General features: G+C 42.9%; 1 protein-coding gene across 8 annotated transcripts in view; it reads right to left on the bottom strand.

Annotated features, from left to right (window-relative positions):
- The window catches only part of SRGAP2 (SLIT-ROBO Rho GTPase activating protein 2), a 106386-nt gene that overhangs the window by 24373 nt on the left and 66646 nt on the right, over window positions 1-15367 (bottom strand). For 7 of the 8 annotated variants that reach the window (XR_010826592.1, XR_010826593.1, XM_066983176.1 and 4 more), the window contains exons 8-14: window positions 14465-14689; window positions 12631-12732; window positions 11539-11736; window positions 6974-7058; window positions 4268-4295; window positions 2583-2613; window positions 1553-1613 (exon numbers count right to left, since the gene is read on the bottom strand). Coding sequence is in view for 6 of the 8 variants with exons in the window: in XM_066983176.1 (XP_066839277.1) it covers window positions 1553-1613; window positions 2583-2613; window positions 4268-4295; window positions 6974-7058; window positions 11539-11736; window positions 12631-12732; window positions 14465-14689 (730 nt within the window). In the remaining 2 variants the exon portion in view is untranslated. The remainder of the gene's footprint in view (window positions 1-1552; window positions 1614-2582; window positions 2614-4267; window positions 4296-6973; window positions 7059-11538; window positions 11737-12630; window positions 12733-14464; window positions 14690-15367) is intronic. The other variant, XM_066983177.1, reaches the window with a different exon arrangement.

Genomic DNA, 15367 nt, shown 5'->3' with positions numbered 1-15367 from the left:
TTTGAGACACTCCCACTAAAATGCTGGTATGAGCAAAGTCATGAAAACCAATTATCAAGTAGGCAAGACGTTCCAACATATTGCCATCGCAACAATTCTGTTGCTATGTGTAGGACGAGCAACAACTGCCACAGCTCAAATAATGAGCAAAGTAGTCTTCACAGCTGGAAAATCAACATGTATTCATTCAAGCCTTTTAATTGTGTGCTTTCTGTAACAGGGAATGTTGCAATGTCTCTGCTTTATTTATAACGATGGCTATAAACCAATAAGCTCTCTTGAATGCATCTGTGCCCTGCTATTCCTCTCAATTTCTGCTACTGTTTTAATCACAATGCCATGAAACCTCTGTAGTATATGGCTGCATCTAGCAGCTCTGACACACAGCCACGCAACAGGGAAAAGCAAATCCCAAGCACAGAGAAGCAAGGAGGAGAATGACACACATCCCACACCTACACAGTGAAACATGGCCAAACATCACTCAGGCTGCCTCCAACCAAATTATTTCCTGCAATATAATTGTGTCAGGCAGTCAGTTTTATGATTTCTTCTCTCTAGGTGTATTTGTCGTTTAAAAGCACTTTCCTTTTAATTCCAAACTACACTTTTAGGCCATGATGTGACATTCGGTGCAGACATCAGTTGAGCTTGTTGGAAAATCTTTCTGTTGATGATCTAAGCCAGCCCCGCTGACCAGCAATAAGCTTCTAAAAACAAAATCTCCTGATGGCACTGTATTATCATGCTTTGGTTTACATTGCAACGTGGTTTTGATGATTTCTCTAGCAAATGTCCAATTATGAACTTAGTAAAGGCTTACAGCAGTTGGTTCTTCCAGGTGATGATGAAAATGGGACTCTAGATTATTGTTTCTAAAGTGAAATGGTAATTAAACAAGGAAAATGAAACAGGACCTGCTATCTGGCTCTATGTCTTGGTTAATGAAGATAAATTCAACCTCCTTCTACATATGTTAATTAACAGCTGTTTCACATGCTACTAACAGATGATATTGATTAAAAATGAAAACAAATTAAAATAAACCTATAGAATCTTTCACAGCTTTCAAGGCTATGAAGTCAAAGTCAAACACGGATAAACCATCTCATTGCGGCAATAAGCAAGCACTAAATTGACTACTTGACCTCCTACGTTCAAACACTTGGAGCATTCCTCCTCCTCTAGGAAAAGCATAATTATTATTGATAAAGGCCACATTTCAGACCCCAAAGCAGGTGACGGGAGGTGAGGCATGAGTGGTACTTAAGGATGGGAACCTTACTTCAGAGGAAACAAAAGTGATATTGTTGGAAGGACAACTTATTGCTCCATATTTAGTGTCAGTTATTTGCAGTAACCATTTGCAAAAATCACACACACAATACCAAGAACACAGCCAAAAAGTCAGTGCAAGGTTCTTTATCGTGCAGTCTCTAGTATTATTCTGAGTAAGCATCATGTGCCAAGCTACTCGGAGCATTTCAGAAGGCTTCTATTTCTATGAAATGAATGGTGATATAAACAGGATACTTTTTGTCCACAAACTCACCGTGTCTACTAATGAATCGTATGCAGCTCTCCACGACCAGGGGAATGGCTTGCGTGGAATCCTGCACGCACAGAAAAAAAGAGAATAGTCAGAATGCAGAGCGATGGCAAAAAAGATCAGAACACACAGTTGTGAAATACTAATTCAACCACTACAGAGGAGCAATACCTTCGACTAGAAGGTGGGATGGGGTGGTGGGGTTCACTTTATGTGCACAGCCGCATTGCTCGGCTCCTGCCTCTACAGAGAGGAGGGAAGCACCTTTACCTATCTTACCCACCCCAAACCATGTAGAAATAGACAGAATTACACCCAGCAGAAGACTATCTTTTAGAAACAGGACTAGAAATTCTCATCTGGACTCACTGCAATAATTGGTGATGAATGCAAACCTCCTCAAAGCATCCAAAAACCCAGAGCGTAATGTGCTCCAAGACTGCAAGTCTGGCCAGCTTACCAAAAAAAAAAAAACAAAAAAAGGAAAAAAAAACAGCCAAAAGGCAACAGGAAGACTGGGATTCCCAAACTACTATGTTAGATTTTTTCCCTTATTTCAAAGAAGCACATTACTAAAAAGTAATAGATTACCACTACAGCCAGGAAACCAAGGCGTTGCTGTTTTAAGTCTTTGTTCCAAGAAGGCACAAGCAAGCAGGTGCTGCTTTAACAGCATTCCAGAGAGGAAATAAAGGGAAAGGAGACAAAAAAATACAACAGCATGAAGCCCATAAACCACGACTGTCCAGACAGCTCAAGGCTGTTTGGCTATTTTGGTTCCAGATCTCTCCAAACCACTAACGGAATAAAATCGTCTTAAAATTTTGTCAAAGAAAACGAATCAAGGCTGCGGTTCCGTGTTTATTGATTTCAGTTACTGAATTAGCAGACACTAGTTCCAGTTAAACAAGAACGAAATGGCTGATGTAAGGAAAGGAGGGAAGGATAAAAACACTCCTGTTTTCCAACTGTCTTCACCTGCACGCACACACACCCGCACCCCTGCCTCATTACCTAAGCAAACGTTTATTACCTGCTTCCTTATCGTGGAGCTGCGTCTGCCGCTGATGAGATCAGAACAGTCGGTGCAGGAGGAAAAACAGAGAAGAGAAAAAGTCAAGACAATCCTCTACTACTTTAGTTCTTGCTCGTTTGGTATTCCAAACCACGCTGATTTTGGAGGAGGGAAGGAGTCAGATATACGAGTCAATCATACTGACTTAGTCTCATTCAATTCCTAGAACTTCAGAAGATTTTAAGCGACTTTAAATCACTAAAAACCTGAAACAGACACGAGGGAGTCCACTGCTTTGACAAAAGATTACCCTTGACATTTTAATTCCAACCATATGGAAACCTGTTCTATGCGGCTCCTTGCTTGCGATGAAGTTTGTTATAAATTGCTCAGAGCACTTCTCGAGAAGAGCCACGCTGCGGAAGGGGGGAAGCAGGTGGGAGCAGGCTGCCTTCCTGCTGTGCTGCCAACAACTGTCACTGCGGATCCCTTGTTACAGCTCGTGAGAGACTTCAAATAAATAAATAAAACCCCTCAAACTCCAGCATGCACCAGCCAGGCTAAGCCATTCCAGTTTAAACCACGATGGTCTCGTTCAGTTATGTTGATAGACAGAACGGTAGAAAAAAAAAGGAAAAAGCCTTCCTTTGCCAGGATTTCCCCTGCAAAATTTATTAATGAGGTTTAAAATTCCTATAGTTTCTGGTAAAAATGAAGCATGAGAGATAATGGTAGAAAGGCCCTCATTCAAGCCAATTCCCTGCAAGGGCAGATGGCTGCTGAATTATAAATAAGGTGATTAGAACTGTGATTTTTAAAAAGACTGTACAATGTGTTAATTCAGGGGAAATTCCTTTTATAAAAAAAATCAAAAACACTGAATGAAAAAAAAATCAGATTCCATGGGCTGTCACAGACAATATGGTCTATTTTAAACTATTAGCAGTAATGATTCTTTGATATTTAAAATTGTTTCATGATGAATAATATTTTATTATTACAGACGTCAGGCTCTAATTAGGACCTGTCAGCTTTGCTTTGCTGTAAGGAATTTGAAAAGTAGTAATGACTCTGGATCAGCAGTAATCACCTTCCTTTTGTTAAACCGGCAGGATGATGCACAGCCCCTGCTCCAGCTCCTCGTGCCCAGTGGAGCTGCTTGAATCCATCAATTTGGAGATGGAGATTTGTTATGTTTTATAAAAACCCCACCAAGAGGTTAGTTATTGCTCCGTGATTGGTCCTAGTTATAAATGAGAAGTTAATTCTCCAGGGCCTCTGCACTGCTGCAATCCAGTTCCAGGGCAGAGCAAGAACATCACCAGACAGCGCAAAAAGGCTCTGGGCATCGCCTTCTCCTCCCTGGCTCACAGCAGTGCTCAGCCCTGCACACGTTGCAGTCCCTGGGCCCACTGCTCCTACAGGAACAGCAACCTGTCTATTAAAATCCTAGTTCAAAGAATACTCTGGATGACAGTGCCAAATTAAACAGTTTCTCACTCGTGCCCATCTCCTTCCTGATCTGGATTGGATGTACCAGGGTGAGAAAAAGTATCATGAACTAGCACGAATTCGGTTATATATTATCTTTTATATAGTATCTTTTTCGAACTCATGCATGTCCTGGGCTGGCCACCAATCTACAGCAGCAATGAATTTGCAGCAGATTTTCCTTAAAAAGCGATTCCTTGAGCCACACCTACCTGGCAAGGGAGCAGTCGGTCCTTTGACCTGTGGGGAAGATGAAAAAAATACAGTATTAGAGAGAGGAACAGGAAAATACCTTTGGCTGCTTTGTAAAGCCACTTTGGGAAGGAGGGGAAGGAGAAGAGCCAGAGGCGGGGGGCTGGACGTGGCTGTCCCCTGCCCAGGGGACCACCGGAGCCCGTCTTCCTCCGCAGCTGCCCAGGAAATGCAGAAAGCAGCTCGGGCTGCCCGAGGACTCTTTGGAAAGTATTGTTTTTGAAAATTGGTTCCCTGCACACTCTAATTGTTGACTTCTCCTGCCAAAAAACTGGGCTTGTCAACCTCTCCCTGCCTCCCCCCTTCCCAGGGGAATTGGTAGGGAGAGAGATTATACTTTATAAAGCCACTCAGCAAGATTGGAAACATTCACAGATTTGTTAGCCCACAGACGAACGTGCTAGCATTAGGCTATTTTGGGAGGCAGACGTTTAATGATATTTTCCACAAACATATTTATAAAAACGTTCCATTAACTTGCATTGGGTTTGTGAGGAAGCAGCCAAGCTAACAACTACTGCTAACGCAGGCAGCGTTTTAAAATAGCACAGCAAGGAGTAAGAGACAGAAAACTAGTATGTGCTTTTGGGAATTGTACCGGCCAGATCATCATCAGTGAAACCATACTGATTTTACAATAGCTGAAAATCCACCTTCCCCACAATGTCTTCCTGCTCCTGGGGAGATGGAAGAATGAAGGAGGGAAACGTCTAATTGCCGACGGCTGACAATTAGTTGAACGCATCTTGAAAGCTACTTTCCTCTCCGCACGTAAAGCCAAAACAGTGCATAATTTACATGAAAATGTTATTCTGAAGCAGAATTTCCAGCCATCTGTCCCATTTCCATCATAGAATATTCATATATATAAATTACATGGCTGAGGCAACATCAAGGGGCTCCTACATTACAGTGACAAATGTGTACAGTAGGCAGGGACATAATTACTTGTAGATGGGAAGACTTGCTGCTATTTTTATTACTGGAACTTGTCATCTTTAGATTAAGGTAATTTGCAAGAGGACTAATAAATGTCACCTGAGAATGGGGCAAAGAAGAACAAAAATCTTAAAAAACCCACAAACCTTCCAGGGACCGAAGACACGCAGCTATACGCACGTTTTTCAGCAAAGCTTCTAAACATGCTCCTGGGACTTGTGAAAGGAATTTTATTTGCCCATTTCCCGTTTAAGTGACATTTTATGAATAAGCCTAGGCAGGGTCCCAGTTCATACCATTAACCTGCTCGCTTGATTTTGGAGATGAAATGTACCTCCCTCGCTCAGCTCCTTTTGATCTCCCAGATGACGGGAGTGATTTTTTCAGAAAACTGCTGGAGCTCAGCCTGACACACACTGGGTCCCTTCACAGGGTGACTAAGAAAGCCCTGGTATTGCAAAGCAACCCCACAAAAACAGAAGCAGCCTTTAAACCTACACAGCAGTATAGGAATCGCTTTTAATTTCCTCCTCTTTTCCCCCCGCCACAGCTTGAGCTCAGTTCAAGGGGCAGGCAGGTTAAGAGGAAATAGGCCTCGGTATGCAGAGGTCAGCTATGATCCAGGAATGTGATTAGTCACAGGGGCAGCACGGGTGTCATTTGGAGATATTCAGAGGCAGAAGAAAAATACCCTAAGGACACAGATCTCTGGCTTCATCCACCCTCTTTACAGGGCAGATGGAGATGAGGAACCTGAACCGACAATGCACGACGAGGTGACAATGTTCTTCCTTACCTTGTAGCGGTTCAGGTCTGATAAACACGAAGCTCTTAATTACTGCAGCAATAACTATTTTATTTTTATAGTACATTTTTTAACTGAAAGGAAAGCGCTTAAAAGACCACATGCTGTTTAAGTTTTCATTCAGAAGATTTACACACCATAAACTGTGGGGAGTCCAGTTAAGTTACACAACAAAACACGAGCCCTTGCTCTGGCCTATAAACCCAGGAATGAGTTGAGCCGTTTTTTGACCTGACATTTAGGCTGTTAAACCTCCTCTGCAAACACGAGGCAGACAGGTTTCTATGGAAACTTGGATGCATAGTTTCAGCGTGTTTGGCCAACAGGATTTGCCCATACCATGAAGGGAAAGAAATCTTCTTTTGTTCTGACACTAACAGCAAATGCATATTCAAGTCTGGCCGCTGCCCCTTGCCTCATGCCCTGCAGACAGGTAACATATCCTACATAATCTGAAATTTGTTTGTTATGCTCCCTACAACAGCCCATGCTCACACACGTTACCTTGGTCTGGACTGAACCACAGAGGCGAGAAGCAGCTCATCTGCCATGCAAATGAAACTTCTGACCAGCCTAATGAGGCAATGCTTCTAAACTACTCAGTAACCCGTAAATCACAAGGTTCACCCCAATACAGACTATCAGGAGTATGGGGAGGGGACAGGATGAACGAGCGGGCATCCACTTCATGTTAACAAACAAGCGACGCGCATTAGTGACTCATTAAGCATTTTCCGTTCGCCATTCATCAAGCAGCCATGTAGGTCATTTGGCTTCTCCATCATGCAGATTGGAAAAAAATAAATTCATAAAACATGAACGTGTCCACTTTGCACCAGTAATCCAAGGCAGTTGTGCTCAGCTGACTAATGCAGCAAGCACACCAGCCTGGCTAGCAGGGGCAAGAAGGGCCCGGACTCACTTTCTCCCAGGGTCTTCTGAAGAAGGTCGTGCTTGGCCTGGAGCTTCGTTATCAGGTTCCTGCCCTCCAGATATTCTTTCATTTTCTGTGAAAGTGGAAAAAAGCAAGATCAGGAGAGGACAGTGGATTTCTTTGATAGCACCTTTAGGTTACTGGATTCTGAACATAACACCAAATACTGAATTGCATCAGAATTTATACAGCACAAAGGAGGCACTAACCCCCTGGTTTACACGCCTTGCAAATGTGAAGCTTGGTCCATGCATATCTGCAGAGTAACTTCTATTGTTGCACTGTGCAATCAGCTGCATGTTTGGCATCTCTCAGACATCTGAGAAGCTGTCAAGCATCTCCTCTTCAGACAGGGCGCAGTGGAAATGCACTTCCCTCCCGCGTCACAGCCAGCTGAATGAGCAATCTGTTTTAACAAACTAAAAGGCTGCTACTGTGCTTATTCTCTCACTTAACCTCTCTCACCCCACTTTACTTGTCAAATACTGCGTCTGCCTCCACTCTGGATGATACACAGGGCTGGGTGGGGGAAATGGGACACAACAAATAAAGATATTATTTACGTTCAGATTTGTTCTCTCGGTGAAATATTATACAATCATACAGTCATTTTTCCCACTTGTTTCTGATTTTTCACAGCTCTGCAAATGCTATTTTTACAGCTCTTTCATCTCTTTTGCAGCTCAGAACGGCATTATTTATCTTCACTGTGCTGCAGCACACAAAATACTCCGTTGCACAGTAGCCGGCCACATTATAATTAGGATATGTTTACACTCAAAAGTACATGAATAGCACAGAATTCTGCAAATACCACAGACCATTCTTTAGAAATATGAGATATTTTTAAAAATCGAGCTAGGAAAACAAACACAGAGAAAGGATTTCCATTTAATAATGCAAGATTCTGTTTCTGTCTTATGCTTTCCCAATTCTGTTCACTTCCTCCCAGTTCTGGCCTGGTATTGCCAAACTGGGCTGCAAATCCTTAAGGTAAAAAATGGCATTTTAACTATGAGAGTGCCCTGCACCATGCTTGTCCTACGCAGGCTGTAAGAATGGCAGCCTATGTGTAGGATAGACAGAATCAAGGAGCAGTATGAACAGATACTGAGAAATATTGATGGGGGGAACCTTCCAGGGGCTAGTCTAGTTTCCATCATGGGCTCCCCAGCAGTCATGCGTACCGACAAGAAAGATGAAAATGACTTAGCTGGGGCTTTAATTAACCGCTGAAGCCTGTGGTTTATGTCCCTTTGGTTGATAAAGCTGGAACACAAATTTCACAAGAATTAAGTCCCTTTGGGGAGTCTCAGCACTTCCTGCTTCCTACACTAAAACTTCAATTTTTTTTTTGTTGTTCTAGAAGAACACAGGAAGCGTGATCACTGTGGAAAAAAAATATCACTTTTTAGAATTTCTCTGTAGAACCTGTTTGCCAAGCCCTATGTGTTTTTCCTTAACCGGTTAAATTTTTATGTCAATTTTGACTTAAGAAAACGTGACAAGAGTAAGCTGCAAAAATAACCTGAGAATTTGAAGCGGGGATTTGAGGATAAATCTGACGGTGGAAGGTGCCGAGCGCCCTGTCTCAAAGCCAAGCTCAGGCGAAGAGATGGAAGCACTGGGAGGCTCTTCTCAAAATAGCTCCAGCAGATGCTTAAAAATCTGCAAAGCAACCTGATTTGGAGAAGAGCTGAGCTTCCTTTCGAAGCAGATATAAAACCTGGGACTGCCTTCTGCTGCCCGGGGGCCACGGCTTGGGCCAGAGAGGGCAGGTTTGGATTCCCTGCCTGGGGCTCGGCGACCTGTGGCACGTGCGGCCGCTCCTCCGCCTGCTCGGGCTCTGACGCATTTGCGGCAGTCGCACTGAGAACATCGCCTGCCTACGGAGGAGCAGCAGGGATTGGTTTTCAAGGGAAAAAGGGAGGGTTCCTTTCAATTAGGAACACATATTTCCTCTGTTCTTTATACTTCCTCATGCTTAACATTCTGTACCCTGCCAGCTAGCAGCACACTGATGAAAAAAATAAGTAATTTCAAAATAAGGCTTCGGGCTTTTTGTCAAATGAATTACGAAGATCCACTAGCATTCAGTTCATGGCTTAATAAAAAACAAAAAGTCAAAAGAAATCAAAAGACTGAAGAACTCCTCAGGATTTCATTTCTGACAGTACTGCTGCAGTCAACGAAGTGCGATCAGATAAGGCAGGAGAAGCACCCTCAAGCCACATTATTTCCACATTGTAAAGAAGAAAGAGGTGAAGATCTGCTGTTAGCTAGAGACGGCGAGTGCTTTGTACCCGCCACCTCCTCAGAAGCGTACAACTGCCACCCCTTCCAAGCCCAAACTCATTTCAGGATTTCCCAGCAAGACCAGGTGGGCAGGTGGAACGCACAACGAAGCCACACGCAAGCTAGGCCTTATCTTCCCTGCAGGAAGCGAGATGTCACGCTTTGGGGGCTACACAGGAAAACAGTTTCTGTCGCTGTCCCACGTCCCTGCCTGCCTCCAGCCCCGAAAGCTGCGCAGCTCCCTCGGCCCAGCCCAGGCGCTCGGTTCGGGGCGCGGGGGAATCGGAGCCAGCGGCTGAACGTGGGAGCAGTGGCACGGTGACAGCAGCAGGGTGACGTTTCTGTCAGACTGACTAGCAGGGGAATTTTGTGTAATACTTCCTCACGTCTTAAGGGTTTGGTAGCAATAAATTTATATTCATTTTTTAAGGCACTTCACAGAACGAGGATTGTACCGGGTTTTAATATTTCTAGAGGAAAAAAAACAACATCTCAGCTGAGAACTAAAATCATCCCTGGCTTCGGAGGTAAGGAGAATCAAATCTTTCATTCTCCTGTTCACCTCCTGGGTAGGGTGGGGAGCCGGCGACAAGGGCAGCAGCCCCGCGGAGCACCGTGGCGCGGCCGCGGGAGGCAGCAGGGCTGCAGCCAGGGCAGCTGCGGATGTGTCCCCGACCTCCAGCTCCCTGCTGCGTCCCCGCTGTGGCTATCTGTGATAGCTCAGCACGCAGTCAGTCATCCTTCCTGCTTTCCACCAGCCCGGAGAGGTTTAGGCGTCTACTCTGCATACAAATCTTCCTTCAGAGCTCTGACAACAGAGCTGTCTCAGCACAAGCGCGCAATGATGAGCCTCTAGCACGCAGATGCTGCAGGCTGTGCTTCAATTCAGTGCCCACGATGGCACCGCTGCTTTCACCTAGGAGCCCTGCCCAACGAGCAGTACAGCACAGGGCACTTCCAACTGGGGCTACACCACAGCATGGAGCGTTCTTTCAAACCAGGATTTTCCTTTTACTTCATATTCCCCAGCAGGTAGCATAGCATGCACGCACTGCTCGTGCACTGTGGCTTTCTCACTGCACAAAGAAAGCCTCGCCCCTGTCGCTGCTCAGCTCTGCCTCCGCTCTCGTTTATACTCATGCGAGCATCTTCTCGCACGCTGCAGTAACTGCTCCCTGCAGATCCAAGGCCTGAAACCCATAAAAGGGATATTTGCAAGTCTGCCCAACAGCAGAGGAATCAGGTGCCTGAGTCGGGTGGCTAAAGCAGCCCTTGGTGGAACAGCCTTGCCCTGCTGATGGCTTTTTTCCTGCACCCTGCAGCCCCGCTGCGGCTCCAGTGCCCAGCCCTCGGGGAGCAGGGCTCCAACACGATGCCAAAGCCACGGCCAGATACAGCCCTGGGCTTGTCTCCTGCCTGAACACATAATAGCCCCTCTCTAGGGAGGGATCACTTAGAGTTCAATTAAAAAATCATTTTTCTAGTTTCATAACCATGGGCAGGCTGGTCAATCCCTTCTTAATTGAATTGGTTTCTCCACCTACTATTCTCAATTACCAGGTTCACCTTCTAGGGAGGCTTTTTGATTTATTTTTTTTTAATCAAGGCCTGACATACGCTAGCTGACAGGTTTAATTTGCACAGAAACTTCAGAATTGGTAGTAAGCAACACGAATTTAGAAACGGAAATGTAGAGGGCAATAACTATAGCAAAAGATGCTCAAACCAAGATAAGAGGTATGATTTTCATCTTCTTTTGGAAAGATTTTTATAATGGAAGAGAATTCAACAGTTTAACATAAATCTAAATTAGGAAAAACAAACATACAGTCTGGTATGAAATTCAATATAAAAAGCTCTTAGTGTTTTGTACAAATGCATTGGCTCAATTAAAAGCTTATTTGAACTACAGAAATTGTAAGAGGGTAATAAAGAAAGAGCTAAACATTCTTTTCGTTTATATTATGTTTGAAATTGATATTTACAAGCTATTAAGTTTTCTCTCAGATAATTCTTTTTTAGATGGAGGAGAAATCAAATTTTACACAATTTATCCACTCTAAGTTTGCAGCAACAGACAAATGTATCCCAATATATTTGTAAAGAATTCAAAGCACCTGTTTTGAAAACCTGATATGCTAACTCTGCTTGGCCAAAATCAATTACAGAAGCATTTTTGTAAGGTGATAGCATTATTTTGCTCTCTCCTATAATTCTAAAAACATTACACGTGCTCACACCATGAATTAACTCCTTACTGTGAAATAGAACTGCTCTGTCTCTTGCTGGTTGGCCCGTCTCTTGGCAATGCTTGGTTTGCTCATGAACGTTTCTGAGACTGTGGATTTAACAGATTCCATAGAGTTGCTGTACTGAAAGCAGTCTGAGACATCAAAGTCCTCTATTGTGACTATATCCTGGATTGTCTGGAGCGTAGCTTCCATGGTCTTCTTAACCTGTCCAGCAAGAGTAAGAGTGTATGAAAAAAAAGAAGATATGTTGCAAGTGGAAGAAAAAAAATAGTTAATGGTACCCCAGAGTGTTTTACTAATAAACAAATATTACTTGTTTCATGTCCTGTGGGCCATAAAAGAGGTACAAGTTCTGCTCACTAACAGAACACCGTTTGTATGAACAAAGGGTTGGCAGCACACTGAAAGTGCCAGCAGTGTGAAAAGAGCTGGAATCCCACAGGCTGGGGTGAGAAAGAAGTAGGGAAATTTAACCTCAAAGCAAAGAGTGCTGGAGGAAAGATGTAAACATCTTACTTCTCTAATTATGTCTACTGGGTATAAAAGAAATGTTAGATTACAAAAAGGCTTTGTCGCAGTGCAATTGTTTTCTGAAGGCCAGAATCAACTTACTAGACATGAAGAGTTCGCAAGTTTTGCCCAAGGATTAAAAATTCTCGAACAGAAGTGCAGATGAGGCATTTTGACATGTTCATAAACAAACGCCATTGATCTGCTCTTCTCACCCTAGATGACCAATTAAACAAAAAATATCTCTTGCCTTTGGTTATGCAAATTCACCATCTTCACTTCGAAACATTAAATTCACCTCTTTCTCGTAACTATCCAAAGAAAACTTTTGCAACAAAGCCAGTCCTAGCAATTTAAGGATTTATTTTTAAAAGAGAAACGTGCACGTCTTTTAGGGGCTCCTCTGCGTGCACTCAGCTTTCATGCAAAATCACAACCTAACATACTGCTGGCCTCAGCTGCCTTATTCTTGAATTTTATCACAAGTCTTCATAAAAGAAGATCACAGCAACTACATTCTTTCTTAATTAGTCCCCACTGCCCTGTGGAAGCAGTAAAAGGCTTGTTGATTTGGGTTGATTAGCTCACCTCTTCATTTTCAATCTTTAGTGTAGATAACCTGGACTGCAGCTGCTGGCACCTCTGCACCAACTCACTCTGCACTGGCTGTTGGGCACACAGCTGGGACTCCTGGAAAAGAAAAAACAGCACCATTTTTAGGAAAAAAAAAATGTAATCAAGAACAGTTTAATTACTTCAGTATTATTACAAACAAACATCATCTAAAACGCCTTATTTTAAATCTTTACTAATTCTGGATTTCAATCAGTAAAAAGGAATGTATTTGACCAAATTCCAGTCCACTTCTTGATTGTCCTTAAAAGTGAACGAAAGAGAGAGAATGTGTACATCTCAAAAGATCTAGAAAAAAATAGCTGCTTTTACTGATGCAAGGTAGTCATATCTTCTGGAAGTCTGAGGGTGCTTTATCACAGTGATTAGGCTAAATCACACTCTAAAACCCCAAGGAGAAGTGAGCGTGCTTGTATCACATCGAGAAGAACTTGCTGCTATTAGCCAAGCATCCTGGGGCACAGCAAGCTCAGCATGTTTAGCTGAACTACCTGTACCTACAGGAACAGGTAGAACTCACTATTTAATGAATTCAGAGGAATTTAAATAGAAAAGAATAGGTTAGGCACTTGTCGAAAATGCCAGAACAGTGGGTTGCCCTGTGCTGTTAATAATTAGCTGTCCTACACAGCACGAGGTAGCTTTCCTTCCGGATTTTTTTAAAGGAAAACATTGTATAAGCCTCATTGTATAAGGCTACTTTTAAAGACAGACATTGCCGGAGTTTTTATCATGCACATATACAATCACATATTCAATCTGGTATAAGCAGAACCATTTCAACAAGTCTATCAGCCTGCATTTATAAACATTAATTCGGCCTTGAGAAGAAATAAGTGAAATAAGATAAATGACTCAGCGAATGTGAGCAGTTTAACTGAATGACAGTCTGCAGGTAATTTTTTCTTCCTACTATCTTACAGGATACTACCACTGCGCAGAAAAAACAAGAAATGTCATTTGCAGTCTGAGGGATTCACTTAAGAATGCCAGGACAAAGAGGAGCCTTAAGCAGTGACTGTATTTCTTAGAACAAAAGAATGGGTAGCTGCAAGAGACAATCCTTGCAGTTTTTCTTGAATCTTCGGGAGAATAATCTAGAAAACCAACTAACTGACCCAAATTAATACCCTGTACTTGCATCCCTATTCAGATTTGTGAACTGGTTTTAACTTCTGTGATTTAAATGGTTCCCAGCCTTGTAACTGCTATCTTGGTAAACCTACCAAGAGAGAGATTTTCTTTGCGAAAAATGAAAATCCTGTCTGCGTTGCCCAACTTTACCTACACTACTTTAATGTTTTAACCCAAACTAGCTGTCTTCCTTCATCTTTGTGACAACAGTATTAGAAAAACTAAACAGCTCAATGCATTGAAACACGAGACCAACAAAAGCTGGTTTCTGAAGTGTGAAATGAGTATCTTTCAGATCACGCTTTACATCTCTAACTTCAGAGTCTGTCTCAGAGCGCAGGAGTTAACGGTGGCTTGAACTAGAGGCTAAAACATTGTTCCCTATCTAAATTTAGTATTATGCCTAATTAAGCATTTCTGTCTTCGGTAGCTTTGCTAATCAAGAAGCGAGGGTCACTTGTATTCAGACATCCATACAATGAGCCGCTGCTTACTCTTCCTATCAGCTCCCTTTTCTAAGGATCCCTTCTTGCTCCCAAAAATAGAGGCAAACAGGTGGCCTTTTAGCGGGTCCATCTATCAAAGACGAAGGAAGTGCACAGGGGAAGCTGCAAGTGTTTACAGAGCTAGAGCCAGAGGACGACCGTAAACTGACCATATCACCCATATGCGGCTGAAACTCGAACTTCATGGGCGGACAGAAGACATTGTTGTACATCTCCATCAGGCGCTGCTTATCACTGTTGGCATCCAGGTTCTCAACGGCATTTTCGATGGCATCCAGACCCTCGTGCTTCGACTGCTCCAGGTTTAACTCAGCAGACAAGAACGTCCTGAGAGCTCTGTTGAGGCTAGCGTGGTACCCCAGGTCACAACACTGCTGGAAAAACACACACAATTCCATATGAATAAGTGAAGACATTCTGAAATGAAAGTTAAAATGTTTCTAGAAGGCTAGAAGTTATGTAAGTGGTAAGTCATGGTTGCTTTCTCTTCTAGGTACCGAGCAGTCTCCCATCTCATTGATTGCAGAGACATCTCGATAAGGGATCCCTGAAGTTGTCCCTAAGCAGAACTCAGCCTATAATCCCACAAAAATTTCTGTATCATGTTACGATTTGCCTCCAAGAAAAGTATTACTTTTCCAACTTAAAGTATTATAACAGTTTGGGGAGTTCTCATTGGGTACCAGAGGCCTCCTTTCGTTCTGTTTAGAAAAAGAAAAAGCACCTTAAAAGTGGGCATGTTCAATGGTATGACAGTGTATTTCTTTAAATTCTAATTTTTCTTTCAGGGGCATTGATTCCCATTGAAAGCACTCCAAAATCCTTCAATAAAATTATTCTAAATAAAACAATGCACTGAAGTATTATTGGGAGAAACAAGCCACAGGATTTGGATCATCTGCAAAGATTAATCTACATGTGAATTATTCCACGCAGTTTTCTGTAAGGGTAAAGAAAACTGCTTCATTCAGTGTACTTCAGGAAGCAAGAACACGACCTGTACAGTCACAGACATAAAACACAGCCATCCAAAAAGCTAGCAGCGACTGGCT

The sequence above is a fragment of the Anser cygnoides genome, chromosome 25, assembly GCF_040182565.1.
Source record: "Anser cygnoides isolate HZ-2024a breed goose chromosome 25, Taihu_goose_T2T_genome, whole genome shotgun sequence".
Classification (NCBI taxonomy): domain Eukaryota; kingdom Metazoa; phylum Chordata; class Aves; order Anseriformes; family Anatidae; genus Anser; species Anser cygnoides.
The sequence above is the reverse complement of the archived record's forward strand: the minus strand, read 5'-3'. Positions and strand labels throughout refer to the sequence as shown.